General features: G+C 42.3%; 1 protein-coding gene and 1 long non-coding RNA gene across 2 annotated transcripts; one reads left to right on the top strand and one right to left on the bottom strand.

Annotated features, from left to right (window-relative positions):
* The first annotated feature begins 401 nt into the window (after window positions 1-401).
* Window positions 402-11,896, top strand: SCCPDH (saccharopine dehydrogenase (putative)). Its single transcript, XM_059832755.1, has 12 exons — window positions 402-632; window positions 891-1,003; window positions 1,907-1,987; window positions 2,456-2,585; window positions 4,186-4,235; window positions 5,765-5,895; window positions 6,426-6,543; window positions 7,713-7,832; window positions 7,945-8,001; window positions 8,526-8,637; window positions 10,195-10,276; window positions 10,742-11,896. Exons 1-12 carry the CDS (start codon window positions 431-433, stop codon window positions 10,845-10,847), a joined length of 1,302 nt encoding a protein of 433 aa, XP_059688738.1. The 5' UTR covers window positions 402-430; the 3' UTR covers window positions 10,848-11,896.
* A 3,792-nt stretch (window positions 11,897-15,688) lies between these two features.
* LOC132319131 (uncharacterized) lies at window positions 15,689-17,256 on the bottom strand. The gene is made up of 3 exons (XR_009484448.1): window positions 17,187-17,256; window positions 16,651-16,712; window positions 15,689-15,726 (listed from the first exon to the last, which is right to left on the bottom strand). It is a non-coding gene; the product is annotated as an uncharacterized LOC132319131 (long non-coding RNA).
* Window positions 17,257-19,140: the final 1,884 nt, after the last annotated feature.

Raw genomic sequence — 19,140 nt, 5'->3', positions numbered from 1 at the left:
CTCCAAAACCTCTTGGCCGTATCTTGGTATACTTTTATTTGTTCACGGTATTTTAAAAATCCCCAGAGCCCCAGAAAGATAGCAGCTCTCCCTCCTTCCTAGCTGCTGGAATGACAGCAAAGGTTATTTCTACCCCGGCAGGGGCCAAGGGCTGAGCCGCCGCAGCCACTGGCGGTATGCGGCAGCGCCTGGGGGCCTGCGTTGGGAGCGGGGCGGATCTTTGCAACCGCCGCGTTCCAGCAGGCACAGCGCCGCGCGCGCTCCTCCGCACCGCGAGCTCCGAAGGCCGCAACGGCCGTAACGCCCGCCCCGCGAGCGGGCCTCGCGCACTGCCCTCCCGGCGAGGGGCGGGGCCTGGGAGGGGCCGAGTGATACCGGCCGCTGCCTGACGCTGACCGGCAGTGCGGCGGCTACAGTGGCTCTTGTGCCCATGGCGGCCGGCGGCGGGTCGCTCAAGCGGCCCTACGAGCTGGTGGTGTTTGGGGCTTCAGGCTTCACCGGCCAGTTCGTGGTGGAGGAGGTGGCGCGGGCGGCGGCCGGCGGGGAGCTACGCGGTGCCTTGCGCTGGGCGGTGGCCGGGCGGAGCCGGGAGAAGCTGCAGGCGGTTCTGGAGCGGGCGGCCGAGAGGCTGGGTATGGGCCGCGGCTGGGGGTCGTGTAGCGCAGCGCTGTCGTCCGGGGACGGCGCGGTTCGCGCAGCCCCGATGTTAATGCCCTGTCCGTTGGGAACCGTCCACGGGCGGGCGTGAGGGGAAGGGCTGAGGGGCGAACGGGGGCAAACCCCTCCGTGTCGGGGCTGCGCCGGGGAGGTGGCGGCTCGGCCCGGCGAGGGAGGAGACGCGCTCGTCGGCGCGGCGGGCGGTGTGGGTGACGGCCGTCTCCGGTGCGCAGGGAAGGCGGCGCTCGGGGCGGAGGTCGGCGTGCTGCTGTGCGATGTGGGCGACGCGGCCTCGCTGGCCGCCATGGCGAGGCAGACCCGGCTGGTGCTCAACTGCGTGGGCCCGGTGAGTGCGGTGATGCGGGCCGGTGCTCCCACGGCATCCGCCGGGCGCGGCTCCCGGCAGAGCCCAGGGCGGTGTATGCCTCTCCGCCGTCGCTCCTCGGCTGCGTGGGGCAGGGAGAGCTGCGACGGCTACCGGGAGAGGTGCCGCTGGGCTCCGGAACTTCAGGAGCCGTGCGGATGAAATGCAGCTTTCTGAAATTGGACCAGGAGTGCAACCGCGTACTGTAATGGCTTGTGTATTCACGGACAGTTCTCACTGAAATACAGCAGGGTTGGTGGGGTTGGTTTGTTGTTTTTTTTTTTTTTTTTTTTTTTTTTAAGTGAGTCTTTCACAGGCAGCATAAGAAAGCGGTTGTGAAGAGGGGAGGAGTTTTGGGTTGGGCCAAAATGTTTTAAGTAGGTGGTGCTAGGGTTGAAAATAGAGCTGGAAAAGAAGCCCGTAGACTCGCTGTTTTAAGTTCTTGGCCCCTTTAAAACTTTCAGCAGCAGTATTTCCAGTGCATTCAGAGGGGATCAAAGTACGAGGGCTGGAAGTTGGGTCATGACAAGGTCTTTGAAATTAAGAGTATTTGGGTAGAGAATATGCTGATAATATGAGTGCAAAAAGCATAAATGGAGATTAGAGACATCAAATTGGCCTTGGTGAATTTGTCTTATGAGAGAAATACAGTGGAGTAGCCTGTGCAGCAAACTCCGTTATTAGGGATGAAGTTTGTTATGCTGTTCCTTCTCCCCAGCCCTCAAAAAGTACAAGTGCTATTACATATTTTGCCCGGCTTAGAAAAATCAATAGCCAGCAAGTGTTTACTTTTATTGTAGATACGTATGTTAGATAAAGCACGCTGGGGGAGGGGTGGTGTGTGGGTTTTACTTTTGTTACGTGCGGTCTTCTTTGCTTCTATAGTATAGATTCTTTGGAGAGCCTGTGGTAGAAGCTTGTGTTGAAAATGGTGCAAGCTGCATTGACATCAGTGGAGAACCCCAGGTATGTAACAGTAGAAAAATGCTGCCTCGTATCAAGGATCTGTTAAAGGAGTATTTGTTTAGTATGTTTCTGCTAATGTTTTTGAACATGAAAACAAATTCTGCCTCCTGATCTACAATTTTAAGATGCATTAATTGTTTTAAAGTACATTAATGTATATTAGTTGTATAGTTTTCTTACTTTAAGACAAGAACCTCTCAGGTTCTCTCTGGAAATGCAAAATTTCAATTCTGATTTAAGTCTCGGTTGTGATTCTACGTAGGAATTTTGTGTAGACCACATTTCTTTTCACTGCTGTGACACTTCCGTACCATAAAACAGGAATGCTCTGTATCTGTCTTAAAGATGCTTGTAAGGAGTTTGAAGTACGTAGGGTGCTATGATATGACAGTAGAGCACTGATGGCCAATATTGGGTATGGCCAAATATGGAGTTCTGCTTAAAATATTTGTTCTGACTTTGTTTTAGTTTCTGGAAGGAATGTACCTGAAATACAATGAAAAAGCTGCGGAAAAGGGAGTATATGTCATTGGAAGCTGTGGCTTTGACTCTATACCAGCCGATATGGGAGTACTGTTCACCAGAGACAAGTTGAAAGGTGACTTAGTTAAGTGTGACCTTATGCTGAAAAAGAAATGCAGATGATGCTTTCATCTTGTTTCCTAAAGCAGCAATGCTTACGTGGAAACTCTTTCGGTCTCTCTTTTTCCTGCCTTTACCAGCTGACCACTTTCAAACAAATCTGGTAGGTCATATGATTTACTTCTACGTTTTTTTCCCAGTAGATTGGAGAAAATTGGTCATTTGGTAGAGGAGGGATTCAAGGTAATGTTGCTCATAGAGAGAATAGAACCTTCAGTTGTCAGTAGCGGGCTGTTCAGCCAGCGTGTGGACGTCCCTAGACAAGCCTCAGCCCACTTGCTGCTTGTGCAGTGAGAATCTTTGTAGGGAAGAGACAGTGGGGACAGGAAGGCTGGGGGAAAGGGATCGCAAATTAGTGGGTGATCAGGTTTTGTAAGTTTTCTTCTTCTACCGCAAGCACTTAGAAGCTGTTGCATGAGTGTAAGTAGATAGACAGTGCCATACAATGCCTTTTTCTTTAAGAGCAGCTAGACAGTAACAGAAAGAGGATAAATATATTTGAGAGAAGATGTGAAGTGATTTAATTCTATGCACATAGTACTTGATCCTAATCTCAAATGAGGATACTTCATTCATCAGGTCTGACTTTCAATTGGCATGGCCGATAAGAGGATCCGAATGTTTCGCTTTTATGTACTATTAAAACTGCTATGAAGTGGGATTGCTTTACATTGGAGTGTATCATCTTTCAGTTTAAGAAAACTCAATCTGGCTCTGGTTGGAGAGGAGAGGCATGGAAATGGGTTTCTGGTTGCTCATGGGGTTATAATTTGATGTTTGATACTTGTTTTGAATAAAGATGTCTTTCACCTCTTCCTATTTTGACTTTATGGTATTATCACCTGTCTATCCAGTTGCTTGCTATATTGAAATTTGCCCATAGAAGCAGAGTTTTACAATCTTAGAAGGAACTGAGCAAAGGAAAACAAAGCAGAATTTGGAGGAGTTCTTTTGTTTTGCTGTTCATCACAACTAAGCGTTCTTAGCAAAACACAAGCTATGCTGAAATTAAATGTTTTAGGATATCTTGTGTGTTTGGGGTTTTTCTGCGGGTTTGAAATTTTTTTTTTTTTTTGGTAGTTAAGGTCTACCAAAATCCCTAAGTCCATCTTGGTTTTCACAGCCTACGTCATCCTTTATTTTGAAACTTGGGGGTAAACTAAATATGTCTATTAACATTATTTTCCTTTTTTTTATTTACATGAAGATATTTACATTATCTCATTAACTAGGTGAGACAAATGAAAAATGTAATCAGTAAAGATAATATTAGCAACCCTTATTGAAGTACTTTACCTAAGAAATTTGATACTTCCTAACTAAAATAGCTGTGGAACTTAATCTTAGTTTATTTTACTTTGAGATAAAAATGTGACTCTGCCTTTCCAACTAATAATGTCAGTGGCCTGCTGTTTGAGTCTACGAGAGTGTACTCTGGCTTTGTGAACTAATGACTGTATATTGGCAGTTGGACTAGATGATTGTTGGAGGTCCATTCCAACTGAAATAGTCTATTCTGTTCTATATGCCAAGTAATGTTTTCCCTTCCCTTAAAGGTACCTTAACTGCTGTTGAAAGCTTCCTGACAGTGAAATCTGGACCTGAGGTTAGTTGGCTTATACCTTCTTGGAATCTCAGAGGTATTTGTGATAACATCACTGTAGCCCATTAGAATAACTGGAACAAGCTGACAGTTCTTCGATGTCTAAGAACTCTAGGAGCTAATAAAAATATCCCGAGCAAACACCCTTTTGTAAGGTTCATTTGCGCAGGCTGTCTACCTAAAGTTTGTTGTGTTAAGCTGTTTGAAGAAATAGTTTTTGCAGAGATGTGGGAAGGATTCATACACAAGTAAACAATAACAGATGTACAGTGTGTTGCCAGTAATCCTAGTGTTTGGCCGTGTGGTTTGTTTTTGTTTGGGGGGTACTGTTTCAATCTACTTTAATGCATATAATCATAATGTGTAATATATGTAATAATTCTAAGGTTGTTATTAAAATAATGCAACGATGACCCAAACCAAGCCAGTGTTGGTGCCGAACGATCCAACATGCTGCTTCTGTCCTGAGCATCCATCTTTACAGATGGGGCCCAAGTCATAGCCTGGTCTTATGATTGTCTGGAGGAGTGGAGGAAGCCCATGGAATGGGAGAATAATATCTATCTGTTAAAGGGCAGGGGATAGTGGTTAATGAGAATATCTAAATGTGTATGTTGGGTATAAAGATGATTTAAGTATGTAGTGTAAGTTGTAAGTGTTGGTAAGAAGGGATTTCGGTAATGAGAATTAAATACAATGGGATGGTTAGAAGATCGATAGCTAGATATATGTATTAAGTAATGTGGGACCTGAGCATGACGCAAATCATATGGAATAAGGGGTGGAAAATGCATTGGGTCTGGCTGAGATGGAGTTAATTTTCCCCATAGCAGCCCTCATAGTGCTGTGCTTTGTAATGGCAGTTAGAAAGGTGTTGATAACACACTAGTGTTTTGGCTACTGCTGAGCAGTGCTCACACAGTGTCCGGGCTGTGTCTCCAACATTGCCCCCTCACCCGGTAGGCTGGGGGTGGGCAAGATCCTGGGAGGGTACATAGCCAGGACAGCTGACCCAAACTGACCAAAGGGATATTCCATACCGTATAATGTCTGCTCAACAATAAAAGTTAAGAGAAAGGAGGAGGGGTGAGGGACATCCGTTACTGCGGTGTTTGTCTTCCGGAGCAACCGCTACGTGTACTGAAGCCCTGCTTCCCGGGAAGTGGCTGGACATTGCCTGCTGATGGGAAGTAGAGAATAAGTCTTTTGTTTTCCTTTGCTTCTGCGTGCAGCCTTTGCTTTTGCTTTATTAAACTGACTTTATCTTGACCCTTGAGGGTTTTTTTTCATCTTATTTTCTCTCCTCCGTGTTCTACTGAGGAGGGGAGTGATAGAGCGGCTTGGTGGGCTCCTGGTGTTCAGCCAAGGTCAACCCACCACATCTCAATATACTTTACTACATATATGTATTATTATTATATGCATTAATTGTAATAATGTGTAATATATGTAATAATTCTAAGGTCATTATTAAAATAATACATGAAACCTTTAGATACTAAATTAATTACTGTTTCATGGTATGTCACCAGGGTCCTTGTGCACATGATGGGACCTGGAAATCAGCTGTTTATGGCCTTGCGGATCAAGACAACTTGAGGAAGCTTCGAAAAAAGATAGGATATGCCCCTGTTCCAGTAGTTGGTGCAAAACTTAAAAGAAGGTATAAGAAACCTAAGATGTGAAACATCTGTCTTCGAACAGTTCCAGTATTTATTACATAGATTGTTAACATATTATTAAATACTAAAAAGATCCATTTAGGACTTTAGTATAATATGAATACAGATGCTTGTCTAGTAGAATTGAAGATAAATTCAATTTTACTGATTTGTTTGTATTTTAATGAGAAAAGAACATGTTCCAGCATTTACTGGGTCTCAGAGTTAACTTGTTCTAAAAAAATACTAGTGACATGGTAAACTTTTGAGTTTGATTGCAGAAGTGATCAGTAGAAGGGAAAAAAGAAATGTTGGGGGAATATTATTTTGATTATCAAATTCATCCTTGCTCTAGTGCATGGAATTTTGAGTTGAGCCAGGGATAAATTTTTGAATGGCTTGCTTTCAGTGAAAAGATGTCATAAAAATGCTTGAAAAAAAGGCAGTGTTAGTCGGGCCATTATGATCAATTTTTTTCAGTTTCATGAACATTTGAACATTTTTTCTGACTTTTATTTTTTTCCATTTGCAGAGGATTTGTGTTTTACAATCGGGAATTCAAAGAGTACTCCATTACATTCATGGGGTCTGATGGTTCTGTTGTGAAACGGTCTCAGCGCTATTTGCACACAGAGTTGCAGGAAACACCTGTAAGTTACTGTTATTGGTATACTCTGTCTTTATTACCGTTTTCAAAGAATCTTTTCTTTATGTAATAACTGTTCTTAGTGCAGATCTGTGTAGCAGGTTTTCTGTAGTTAGGTAAATAGTAATGAACTGTGATGTGCTTTTGCTTGTTTAAACAAGGAGGCTTGTTCTGTTGATCACCTTTGAAAGCTGCTTGACTTGATGTGGTCCAGGTTATTGTGGGTGCACTGGCCTGTCTCATACTACTTGATATGCTGCTTGATGAGCTTGCTTATTGCTGCTAGCATAATAGTTACGGGAGTCTCTTCTGGGGTTCTCATGCTGTCTGATTTCTGGGTATGTATTTGTAGGGAATGGAAACGTTGAGTCACAGAAATATTTGAAAGGAAGGCTTCATGATTTTTGGGAATGATAAATACATTAAATTCCGTTCCTGTGCAGAGGCTTTTATTTGTTATATCAGTAGAGCTTCTAAAAGTACTATAATTGTAGTCTGCGTAACTATAGTCAGGTCAGTATAGTGTAGTAAACATTCTGATACAAATGAGCAGCATGTGAATTCTTTATCTGGAGACTTCTTTGACACTTGGGTCTCTGGTGTGCAGAGTAAAGGCAGTGTGAAGTGGTGGTGGTGGAAAAGATGTTTAGTTTTTGTTTTCTGTGGTTTCCTGAGAGGAGACCAGCACCAACAATCTGTATAATAGCTGTGCAGAGTCACAGGCACCAGTTAAGAGATGAAGGTGAGATAGTGCTTTAAAAATATACTTGGAAAGTACTAATGAGAAAGGCTTGCCATTGCTATTCCAGAATTCTAAAGTAAGGCCTCAGATTCTCTTAAACTAAAGCACAAAGAGGAGGAAAGAAGCTCTCAGGAAAGAAGCCTGAAATCAGAGACCAAAACACATCTTTATTTAGAGTTTTCCACTTTTGTTTACCATGCTTGCTCACTTGCCATTCTGTAGTCATATCATCTTCTCGTAGTGAATTAAAAAGTGAAGCATTATTTAAAGAGTTGTTTTGAACTAAGACAGTTGTTTAAGACCCTATTTAAACACCTATCTATTGTATCGAACAATTGCATCCTAATTTGGGGGTAGATTTATTTTTACAAATGAATTGATGCAAAAATTTTAATGTAAATTTTATCACTGAAAATATTTTTTTGCCTCAGGTGCAGTATGGCGCCTATGTGAACATAGGTGGCCTTGGCTCTGTTATCAAGCTGATGTTTTGTGGCATTTTATTTCTTCTTCTTGTGAAGTTTAGCTTTGGAAGAAAACTTCTGACAAAAGTAAGTGTTCAAAACACAAAAGAACTAAGTGTTTTGAGATTTTTTTCCCCTCTAGTTTATTGTTGGTCTTATCTTTTTTTTTTTTTTTTTCCTTTCCCCTCTTATTGTATAGTACCCAGAATTTTTCTCTGCTGGACACTTCACAAAGAAAGGACCAACCCGGAAACAGGTAACTGACTGTTTCCCATCACAATTACTGAATAAATTTGTCATGGTAATGGTGGAATAGTAATCTGGAGTTAACTGCTTAGTCTCAAAGAAACAGTTTCTAAATGCACATTGTGTGTGCTTGTTCAGATAGCTTTGACTATTTAAATAATCATGCCTTCTGCTGTTAGACATCAAAGTATGTGGAACTTGTATGAGAAAAAATGGATCATGTTGCTGGCTCTCATGTATTTACATGGATGGCTCACAGCACTCAGTCTGTCAAAGGTGATGAGAGAGGGAGACTGGGTAGCAAAAACCCAGGACTGAAAGCACTGGGAGAATAAATGGACTTTAGAACAGTAACAGTTCCAACAAAGTGGAAGCGATTGAAAATTTAGATGAGATTGTACCTTTTAAGCAATAACTCAAAATAACTACTCTCATGTTTAGATGTATTTGGCATAATAGATACTTATATTTACTACTTGTGCTTGCCTGATCTAAGTGAGTTACTGTATTGGTGACCACACTTGTCCACTACAGATGGATGGAACCTCCTTTACAATGACTTTTTTTGGCGAGGGTTATAGTGAGGGGCAAGATCCCCAGAATGGCAAACCGAATGTAAAGATCTGCACCGAAGTGAAAGGACCAGGTATGTACGTTAGTAGCAGCTAACTGCTTTTGCCTCACATTCCCTACTCTAACATAGGTTTATGGTTCCACTGCTATTTCTTTCACCCTTGAGGAGCACTTGCAATATGGACAAAGTCAACAGCCATTACACAGTATTATCTTGGATACTAGTGTTCATTGTGACCTGTTTTTTGAAATGGCCAATTCATTTGTGTTCTTGTCATTCTCTTTCCTTCTGACTTTCCCCGTTCCAATTTGCATTTTTGCAGAGTAGAGCAGTTAAAGGGGGAGTGATTTAAGGATAGTTTTCAGTTGTTGCAGCTGTCATAACCTGACTATTCTGAGGGGTTATGCATTGATTAAGGTTCAGGCTGCTGCGGAGGCAGATTTGGGTATTCATCTATAACCACAGTCACATACCCGGTCTCCTCCTTGGCTGCCTTACTTCTGCCCAGCTCTCTAAAATAGGTGCATGTGCAATACCAAACCAGCGTCCACAGAATGATGTTTGCGAATAAGAGATAAAAGTGTCTGCTGGGCCCCCAGAGGAAGAGAAGTAAATTGATCAAACATGGACATGGCCAACTTGTATACAATTTATTCATCATCTCTATATTCACGAATAGAAATTATGCAAGATGTAACTCTATCCAAATACTTATTGATAAAGATACACAAGTACCTTATTGGCTATACAAATCAAACTTACAGTTGCAATTACGGAGACTGGCGGTGTCATACGATCAAGCGTCCTTGGCCAGGAGGATATCACTGCGCTAGTGAGTTCCCCAGCTAATTCTATCCTAAGGTCAGCTTTTGTATGAAAGGTTGCTTTACCTACACGCAATTACTTGCAGCTAAGATCTGAAATCAAACCACAAAAAACACAGGCCGACTGCCTTTGCTGCTGACTGCGTCTTCTGTACTGGCTACTTAGGGGTAATTGTGGTTTGTACCTGCAATGTTCACATGTTTCTGCGGAAAGGGGGAGGGGCCGTCGGTAGGGGGTCATCGTCAGCCACTACAACAGCCTGGACTTACTATTTGTTTATTTCCAGTCCTCTGTGAGTGAACTGAAACAGGTCTGGCATGGTGTCATTTCTAGCTATAACATACTTGCGTTCAGATAATTTCTTTGAGGGGTGATGACACCGTAAGTGAAGTTTGGAGGCAGCAAGAATGTATGTTCAGAAAGGAGTTAATGAAGCTTAGCTTCTTTGAATAACTAGAGATGTAGCCAAATGCGACAGTCTCACAGCAGAAGTCTGAATTTAAGCACAGGATGGGGAATGCTTTTGCTGTAATGGAGAGCCCTCTGTCACCATGAGGTGATCGCTCGTGGTTGTTGCCTGTACTGGAGGCAGTATTTGTCCAGATTAGATCTTAAGGACTTCACCAGCTACTTGGCATGATTACCAGGTAAAAAAGCTGTTATTAAATGGGGAAGGCTGTTTCATTGCCAAAGAGATTATTCTTCAGCATGCTGTAGGTAAGAGCAAGATTACATTCTACATTTCAACACACTGTACATCATTTGTTGTGGGTGGTTTTACTTTTTTTTCCTTTTTTTTGTCAGAGCCTGGCTATGTTGCTACACCAATTGTAATGGTTCAAGCAGCTGTATCTGTTCTGGAAGATGCCGCTTCTCTGCCTAAACAGTAAGTACTTTCCCATGCAGAACACCTTGATCTCCCTTAAAACTCTTGTATGCATTATGTTTCTCTTTGAAAATACAGCTCTCATAACCCTGTGGATTTCTGTGTTACCTCGCCCAAATGGCTATGCAAGGGAGATACTTCACCACAAGCTGATTTAAGGCCACTTAACTCTTCATCTGCCTTTCAATTTGAAAGGATGTAGTCATAGGTTTTTAGTAATGCTTTTGCAGCATCTGTTGCATCAGTGTCTGTCTGTATTTTCAGTTAATGGAATGGTTTCTGTTGAGTTTGCTGGATGCAGAAATGAACCTATGAATGTAACCAGCTTGCCAAATTCCTCATATGCTCTGTGGGATAAAGTGGCTTTTTCTTTCTTAGGCAGGGAAACACATCTTTGACTTTAAAAAAAGGTGTCACTCAATCACTGTACCACTAACACTTTTCTCTTTTGATTTTCATTAACAGGGGTGGTGTATATTCTCCGGGAGCTGCCTTCTCCAAAACAAAGCTGATTGATCGCCTCAACAAACGTGGTGTTGAGTTCTCTGTTATTAGCAAGCCTGAAGTCTGAAGTCAACTGTACGAAGTAACACCTTTCCTGGGTCTAACACCTAAGTAACTGTATGAACTAACACCTTTCCTGGGTCTAACTCCAATAAAACTCATATGGCTGTAAAAGCCTAATCATAAAATAGTTTCACTGTGCTATTGTTTACAGCAGAAACAGAAGAAAAATTGAGTTAAAAGTTATAATACTGTTTGCTATAGTGAGCAAACTCATAAAGGGTATTGAGTTTTAATTCACAAGCAAATGAAATTAGTGACTTACTGGCTACTAGCGCTACAATCTCTTTTAATTTCTTTAATCTAAGTTGTAAGTTACTACTTAATGGAACCGCTATAGCATCTGCTTCACAATTAACCACAGCCTTCTCACTTCACCGTGTTCCCCAACTATTAAAAGCAGGCAGGCCCCAGATAACGAGTGCCTAAGCAGATGAAGCCGCTAGTTACTCCTCATGCCTGTTTGGGATAGATGCTACTACTTTGTGGTGTTTTTACTTTCAAAGCCTTAGTACCCATAGCGAAATAAAAGAGGAGTTGTCATTTCTCAGAGTTTAAGGAATAGTTTTGTCTTTTTTTTTCCCTGCGTTACTATAAAGATCAACTGACTCCATACTGTTGTCTTAAGGTATGTTGACTTTCATCCTTACTAGCTTGCATGTAGTAGATGTGGTAAAGGAGAGACGAGAAATCACAAAGAGTAGCGTTTGTCAATATGACCATGAGTGGCAGTGTGGCAGTTCCTCTCCCCGTGGTGGCTGACGACGCGGCACCCAAGTGGCCCTACAAGCTGGTGGTGGGCGGGGCCTCAGTGTAAGCACTGCTCAGCGTTAACTAAAACATCCCAGCTTTATCAACACTGTTTCCAGCACAAATCCAAAGCACAGCCCCATACTAGCTACTATGAAGAAAATTAACTCTACCCCAGCCAAAACCAGCACATTATTGCTGGTAGCATAATAGTTACAGGAGTCTCTTATAAGCTTCTCATGCTGTCTGGTTTCTGGGTATGTATTACAGGGAACGGAAACATTGAGTCACAGAAATACTTGAAAGGATGGCTTCATGACTTTTGGGAATAATAAATACATTAAATTCTGTTCCTGTGCAGAGGCTTTTATTTGTTGTATTAGTAGACCTTCTAAAAAGTCTAAAGATTACTCAGAGAGCTTTTTGTATCTCAGTCTCCCTCAGCAGCATCACATTCACCATCTTGATTAGCAGGAAAATCCCATGGAAACTGTTGCTCTGTAGTATTATAGCTGTATTGAAGATTGCCTGATGGATGTAGTTCACTAGATGGTGATGCTTCAGGTGCTGCTTCTGAGGTTTGTGCCTTACCCGCACTACCTTCAATGACCTAGAGTTAAAAAACGTCTGTTAATGCATTATTAATTACCAAACAGACTTAACTTCCAACCGAGCGAGACAAAACCGAGGACAGTGAAAGACTGCGTTTCCTTTCACATCACCGCTGAATGTAAAGTCAGAAACATACAATGTACTCTCTCCTACAGAGAAAAGTTCATGCGGTTAAGGGACAGAGACCAGAGTATTCAGTGTACGCAATCACATGCTCCATTTCTGAGATTTCTGCTCCCAAAGCCGAGACGAGCTAACTAACTGACAGCCTATTTAACTTCATCTGAAGTCTGGGACACCGAAAACCTTCTTCCGTTCCTCAAGACCAATCAGTGTTTGTTTTTAAAGACTTTTCTGGTGGTTTCATTTTAAACAAAGTTTACAGGCTTTTCTTTTGGTTGGTTGGTACCGGTTTTTTACAGTACGAACCTTAACCACAAGAGGAGTCTCTAGTAAATTCAGCTCTGATGCTCCTGAAAACTTCTTTTGTGAGACGGAACCATGCGTATTTGGTTTCAGTGGGCTGGATGGCATGAATGAAGTAGAAGCTCTGCATGGCGAATGTGAGCTACCACCCCGTGCTGCAGAGTGTGAAGGAACAGGACGAGCCACCAAACCCAGCAATCTGTTAAGGTACACAATTTAAAATACGAAAAGAAATAAATCAGTGGAAAGAATCATGCTGCGTTCAAGAAATCTGAGACGGTACGTAACAAAAACATTCCATGAACAAGAAATACAGGTGAACCCTCGCTGTTGGGGTGATGTCTCAGGCCCACCAACAAGTCAGAGGCATTTTCTTCTTTTCAATTATTCTGTCACATTTCGTACTTCATTTCCTAAATCACTGCCTCTGAGGCAAGAGTAATCCAATGTTAAGTTGCACAAGTGATGTCATTCTCGTGTCAGAAGAAAATGCATCCACATTTCAATGCTGGGACCACTTCAAATTCTCCACTTAGTTGAGTCCCTAAGTTGGCCTTTTCTTTAACAGACACAAAACTAAATGCAAAGAGAACACTTTGCAAGCACAGGAAGTGTACACACCCACACACATACACACATATATATGAGAAGCAACACCTTTTTGAAATAGTCTGTAGATCTACTATACCTGGAACATTTTCCTAAAAATTTTCTAACTCCTGCCGCAACAAATGCATTGTGCGACTCTGCATCAGGGAGAGGATGTGTTATGAGTGGTGCTTCTGTCACTCCAGGACTAGAATTAAAAGGAAAATGTAAATGACTTTCATTCCCCTGAAGTCCAAACATACCAGAATCCAAGTTTATTTGACCATACCACCTGCAGGAAAATCATCTGACAACTGCTAGCTATTATCATAGCAGAAAAACTCACTCTCCAAATATTACTTACGGTGTATTGATTCTTAAATGCTACATATTGTATGCGCAAAAAAGCCAGACAAAGCTCTATTCAGGCCCACCTTCCCTCTAAAACGCTAACGCAATTCCAATGGATTTTTCTCTCTCTCCAAACATGTAGCTCAAGACTAAACTTTGTTAGAAGGCTGCTTACCTATCATGCTGTGAGAAACTGGTTTTCTGCTCGTTTGCTGCCCATACTTCTCCAATTTTGGACAATACATTACTGATGCAAGTTGCTCTTGGGTGCACGTTTCCTGCATTAGCTTCTTTTGTTACTGTTGATAATGGCTTTGGTCTTGTGACTGTAAAGCGAGAGGGAAAAACTCTCAGCCTCATGGAATCCAAGCGATGGTTAGCTGTCCACTGTATTTCCCCCCCGAAAAATTACCTTCTCTTAAGACCGATGAAGGCAAATGGTAAGGCTTGGCTCTCTCTACATGCAGCTTCCTTTCTCTAGGAAGGATCTTGCCATATTGGTCTAATACAGAATTTCTGGCAAGCGCTCTCTCTCTCAAGCGAGGATCACGATCATTCTGTTGAATGAAAAGCGTAAAGCAGAACGTTGACGAATTACAAGAAGTTCGTTGCACAGAACTGCCTGTGCTATTTCTAATGAGTGAATAAACGTCCTCTGCAGATACAGTAAAATGCATCCACCGCACAGAACAGCAGCAAGTGCTACCCATCAGCACACGCTTTGGAGTAGTGGAATATTTTGTTCAACTTTTAGGTTCGGCTGTAACTTAAGGTGTAGAAGCTTATTCCTAGTATTTCAAAGAACGGTATGAAACCCCAAGCATTGCTGAGTACTATCAAAAACGGTTCGTAACACCTAAGAGAACCTTGCACACTTGACGCGTACCATGCGATTAACCTTCATTGTCTGATTCAACTCTAGTGCTGGGATACAGTCACAATGCAGCAAAGGTTATTAAAAAATGCCTTGATTTCCCAAGTTATTCCCAAACTGGAGCTGACAGCAGAACATCTAATTTGAATGTAAGAGTCTACATCAGGCTTGCAAAATAAGCAGTCTCTGGGCTAGGTCAGCTGGCCAAGAAATTTATTTTAGCTACCACACTGCGCAGAAGTGTTATTTGCCCTAAGACACTTCCACAAATCTGGCAAAGAATCCGGTAGACAGGAAGATGAGGGCAGTGGGAAGACCGCTCTCCCCTTCCTACTAATTGCTCCACTGTATGATGACTAGCCAGCTGATCATTTCGCTTAGATGCTGCCTGGCTGAGGATGGGCTGTTCATCACAAAGGCTCCATCTCTCATGAAACTCTTGAGATGAGAGAGCAGGGGTGGTGCACTGCAAATGGAAAACCTGGGAAAGAGGGGGCTGAAGTCACCATGGTGGGATAAAGAGGATCGAAGGGAGAGGGCGTCATGAGATAAAGGCGGCTAAGGTGTTGCAGCAACAAGAGGGCCGTCTAAGCGGGGGAAATTGGGCTACTGGAGCGCAAGGCAAAGGCTACAGAGGCGAAGATCTGCTTTGAGAGGCCGCAGAAAAGCGGCCGACTGATGATGGGAAAATGAAGGGAAGCGGTGAGGAAATTGTCAGGTAGAGCTGACAACAGTAATCGTTTACCACGGCCCACTTCCTTGGAAGCAAATGATCGGGTATAGTGCAGCAAGCTGATGCTTGCAACAGCTCACATCCCAGCGAGACACCCCCATCGTCAGCTACTGCAATGAACCTAATGCTTTGAGAAACTGACAGGGATAAAGGTTGTTCTGAGGGAAAGATGCTTCCTTGTGCACAGCTGTGGCACAGAATTAATAGATGGGTCTCTAAAGACAGAGCTATTAGGGCTGTTCCCAGTCAAACTCAGTAGCTTGGATCTAGGACTGCTATTACTTCTGCTCACTAAAGTCACCACCTGCATTTCAGTGCAACTTGCAAATAATAGGAAAATCAGATTATCGTGTCTTGTAGCCTCTGGAGCCCCGTCAGACAAGATGGGTGTGTTTCCCCCTTGATTCCCTGATATGTGCTCACCTGACTCAAACTGGATGGCTGGACATCGACTAGTCTTGGAGACAGCAAGCCAGCTGCAAGACACCTATTGTAGCTATCGTGAATGGCTTCACTTATCAAAGGACCAGATTTCTTCAAAAAATTCAAGGTCTGAAACATCAATCAAAAACTACAGATTAAGACAGCGTTATTATTCAGGCACTAAGGTTCTGGATAACCACTACGCGAAGTAACATAAATGTTCACTGAAACTGTCAGAAAGCTTCCGTCAGTAATACACTTTAGGTTAGCCATCTCAGTAAGCATTACTATGTAGAGTCTTAAAGACGGCAGCCAAACTAACAGTTACAGTTTATAAAAAAAGTCCTGTAAAACAAAATATCAGCCCTTGCAATGCTTAATTATTTTCTAGCTTCTCTGTCAATACACAGGCCTTTCTTTTTCGCCGAACACTGACGCAAAATGCATTCTATCGAAGCCAAAACTGACACACAAGTTTAAATCACACTGTGGAAGACCCTTGCTATGCTTGTTTGTGCAGAAGCTGGTTTACGTTGGAAATGTTTAGTGAGCTCAAACTTAATTCAAAATTATTTGTTACAATCTGTGCAGTGGCTCAGAAGTTATGATTTGGCCAAGTTTGGGAGAACAAAGAATTCATTGCTTCTTAAACAGTCAAATAATTTTTCATTTTCTCCACTCTGTCCTCCTTTTTCAGGTTAATCAGGGATCCAAACCCTAACTCAAGCCTAAGCAGGCAGTTCGACTGATGGGTAATAAAGAAGTAACAGCTTTCGCCGCCTTCCACGACATTTTTGTTCTTGCTCCTACAGCAACGTTCTAGACACTCAATCCCTGATCGTGCTTCAACAGGAGACAATGGTAGTTTTACAGTCCCAAGAGTGGACCGAAAACGTTACCATTGGCATAAAACTGGCAGGGTACAATTGCGATTCTGCGTGTGGATGGGCAGGATGAGCATAGAATGGGCTCTGACACTGAAAGCAGTGCAAGAGAAAACTTAGAAAAGGTACATCTCCTGACAGTCTCAATAAAGATACAGTAAAAGATCACCTCCTTCTGCAAGCCGGTGCAAGTCATATGAACGACTCCGGAGTTCAGCAAGCACGAACCATCTGCAGAAACAAGGAACATTTGACAACATTCCATGCTCTCACAGTTATGTTAGGACCACTTCACTTTTTTTAAACAGCAATATCTGGAAAGATATAACTGAGTACCCATTTTCTTTGTCAGATCGCAGGCAAACCTTTTTTAAAAAATTATTACTGCGTGTAGAAATTTCATCTCTAGTGCTATCGAGGTGCTGTGCTTTGAGCTTCAGTTCAAAGTCATTTCATTTTGTAACCATCACCACTTCACAGGCTACGTGACAAAAGCACCAAACCCCAAAACTCAGCAGAATGTCAGATGCATTTCACAACATGAAATACCTTGCTGGTACAATGTAATCAGAGTTGGGTTTGTGGGGGGTTGGGGTTTTTTGGTTTGGTTTGGTTGTTGAGTGAAAAACAACGAACAAGAGAACCAGTAAATGGCGTTGGACCCCAATTCAAGCTTCTCGCTGTTAAAAGCGGTGAAATACCTACCAAAATTATAGGTGCTTGGATGAAAAAACTGCTCCGGTGGTGGATAAGAAGGAGGAAGTCCCCGACTCAGACTCCGCTCACGGACCAGAATATCCAAAATGAGGTTTGGCGAAGTCATACTTATTACAGTATCCAGTGACCACAGTGCAAAATAGGGGCAATCATGAAGGAACTCTTCTGGCCTTAAAGAAAACAAGTGCATAAGCTGAACGCCGACTTTCAAATGAATTATTTGCAGGGACGTTGAGAACAACTTAATGAAAATCTACCTTAGCGAATCTGGCATTTGAGCATGATACCAGCGATTAATGTCAAATACACCCAAATAAGTAGATGGTTTTCTCTGACCATATGTAGTCACTTGCCAACTGAAGATTGATACGCTGGTGTCAGGAGATATTACTGCAAAAGACAAGACATTGTTTCTTATTTGTGGACAGTATGGTACAGCTGATATTTTTAAAACACCACTTTCTACTTTGGCTTAATTCTGTTCTATCACTCCTGAAACACACCACTTGCTAAGAATAATAAAAAAAATTATGTACGGAGTAGCAAACATCCCTGTGATAGGTTTCAGTCATACTGCCCCTTTCTCTCATTCAAACTGTATCAGCTCTAAGCCAAATCAAATACACGCTTATTAGCTAATTCGGTTTTCCATACATGAAGAGTTGATCAAGACATTTAGCTAGATGAAGAGTTTAGCAAAAAAAGATGGGCTAGCAACACATACATTGCTACTTTCAGAAAGCAGACAAATACTTATTGTATACACTTGTATTGCTCGGCTGGCATTATTAATTTCCAGATTTGAGTCAATTACAAGTGTTAAGAATAGCTCCTCCCCAGCATATTCAGAATGAAAGAACACAACTAGCACACAAAAATAAATACAAAAAGAACCCAAACCCAACAAACAGGGAAGCGGAATAAAGACTGTAACAGAAAACATTCACAATGCTGCACTCCAGTTCTCTCAGTAAGTGGAATGGTCTTTGTTTTCTGGGGAGAACGCATTCTCCAGATGTAAGCAAAGTATGTGGTAGATCGTTTACCCTAATGGGGCAAGGAACAAGACGACACTTTGTTTGGCAAAATGGTTCTCTCTTGAATTCATCATGACCGTTTAGGGATCCTCACACACTTTACTATGTTGCATTGTGAACTTCTGTGCCATTTCAGTTTTGTTAGCCCCTGAAACTGCCTTTGAAGATAACAATTATTTTCCCCATTCAGAAGACAGCTTCATTGCCAGCCTCAACCCACATCCAGCAGAAGCTCATGTGTGCCTAGAACTTAACTTGAACAGATTCTGGAAAAAAGCTCATTAGAAACCATCAGAAAAATCACAGGTATTTCTCCATGCCTCATACTTCATAAAAAGGAGACAGAAAGGTAACATTCCTAAGCAAGGGAGAGCATGATCTTACTGTTCAAAGGCAACAGCTGGAAGAATAAAACACTGACATGACCCCACCATACATCGCTATGGCATGGCAGCAAGCATAAAATAAAGGCTGTTTTTTCCTTTAAAGGAGTCCCACATAACTTAAGCACCCAGTTTTTCTTTTTAAATAAGCCCAACAAGCTAGTCTATACAGATATTTACGACTGTGGGGATATTGCAGACTGTGGGTACAGAGCAGCATTCATCGCTTAGATTCCAAACCCATTTATTTTAGAATAGCCAAACGCGGACATCAGAACAAACCTTCGTTAACGCTATCCCCTCCGTCAGCATGGTTGGGAAATTTTTCTACAGTCTGACAGCTGAGTAATTTGGTATTGCTGGCCTCCCCTCTCAGGGGAATGGCTCCATCCGTGAGATCTAAACTGTACCTTTCGTCACAGTATTCCAAACCCTGGGGAAAAAATGGAAGGAGAGAGAAAAGGTCCTTTGGGGATAAAAAAAACATACATTATACCTAAATACGAAAGAACGTATATCTCT

Source organism: Gavia stellata, chromosome 2, assembly GCF_030936135.1.
Source record: "Gavia stellata isolate bGavSte3 chromosome 2, bGavSte3.hap2, whole genome shotgun sequence".
Lineage (NCBI taxonomy): Eukaryota > Metazoa > Chordata > Aves > Gaviiformes > Gaviidae > Gavia > Gavia stellata.
The sequence above is the reverse complement of the archived record's forward strand: the minus strand, read 5'-3'. Positions and strand labels throughout refer to the sequence as shown.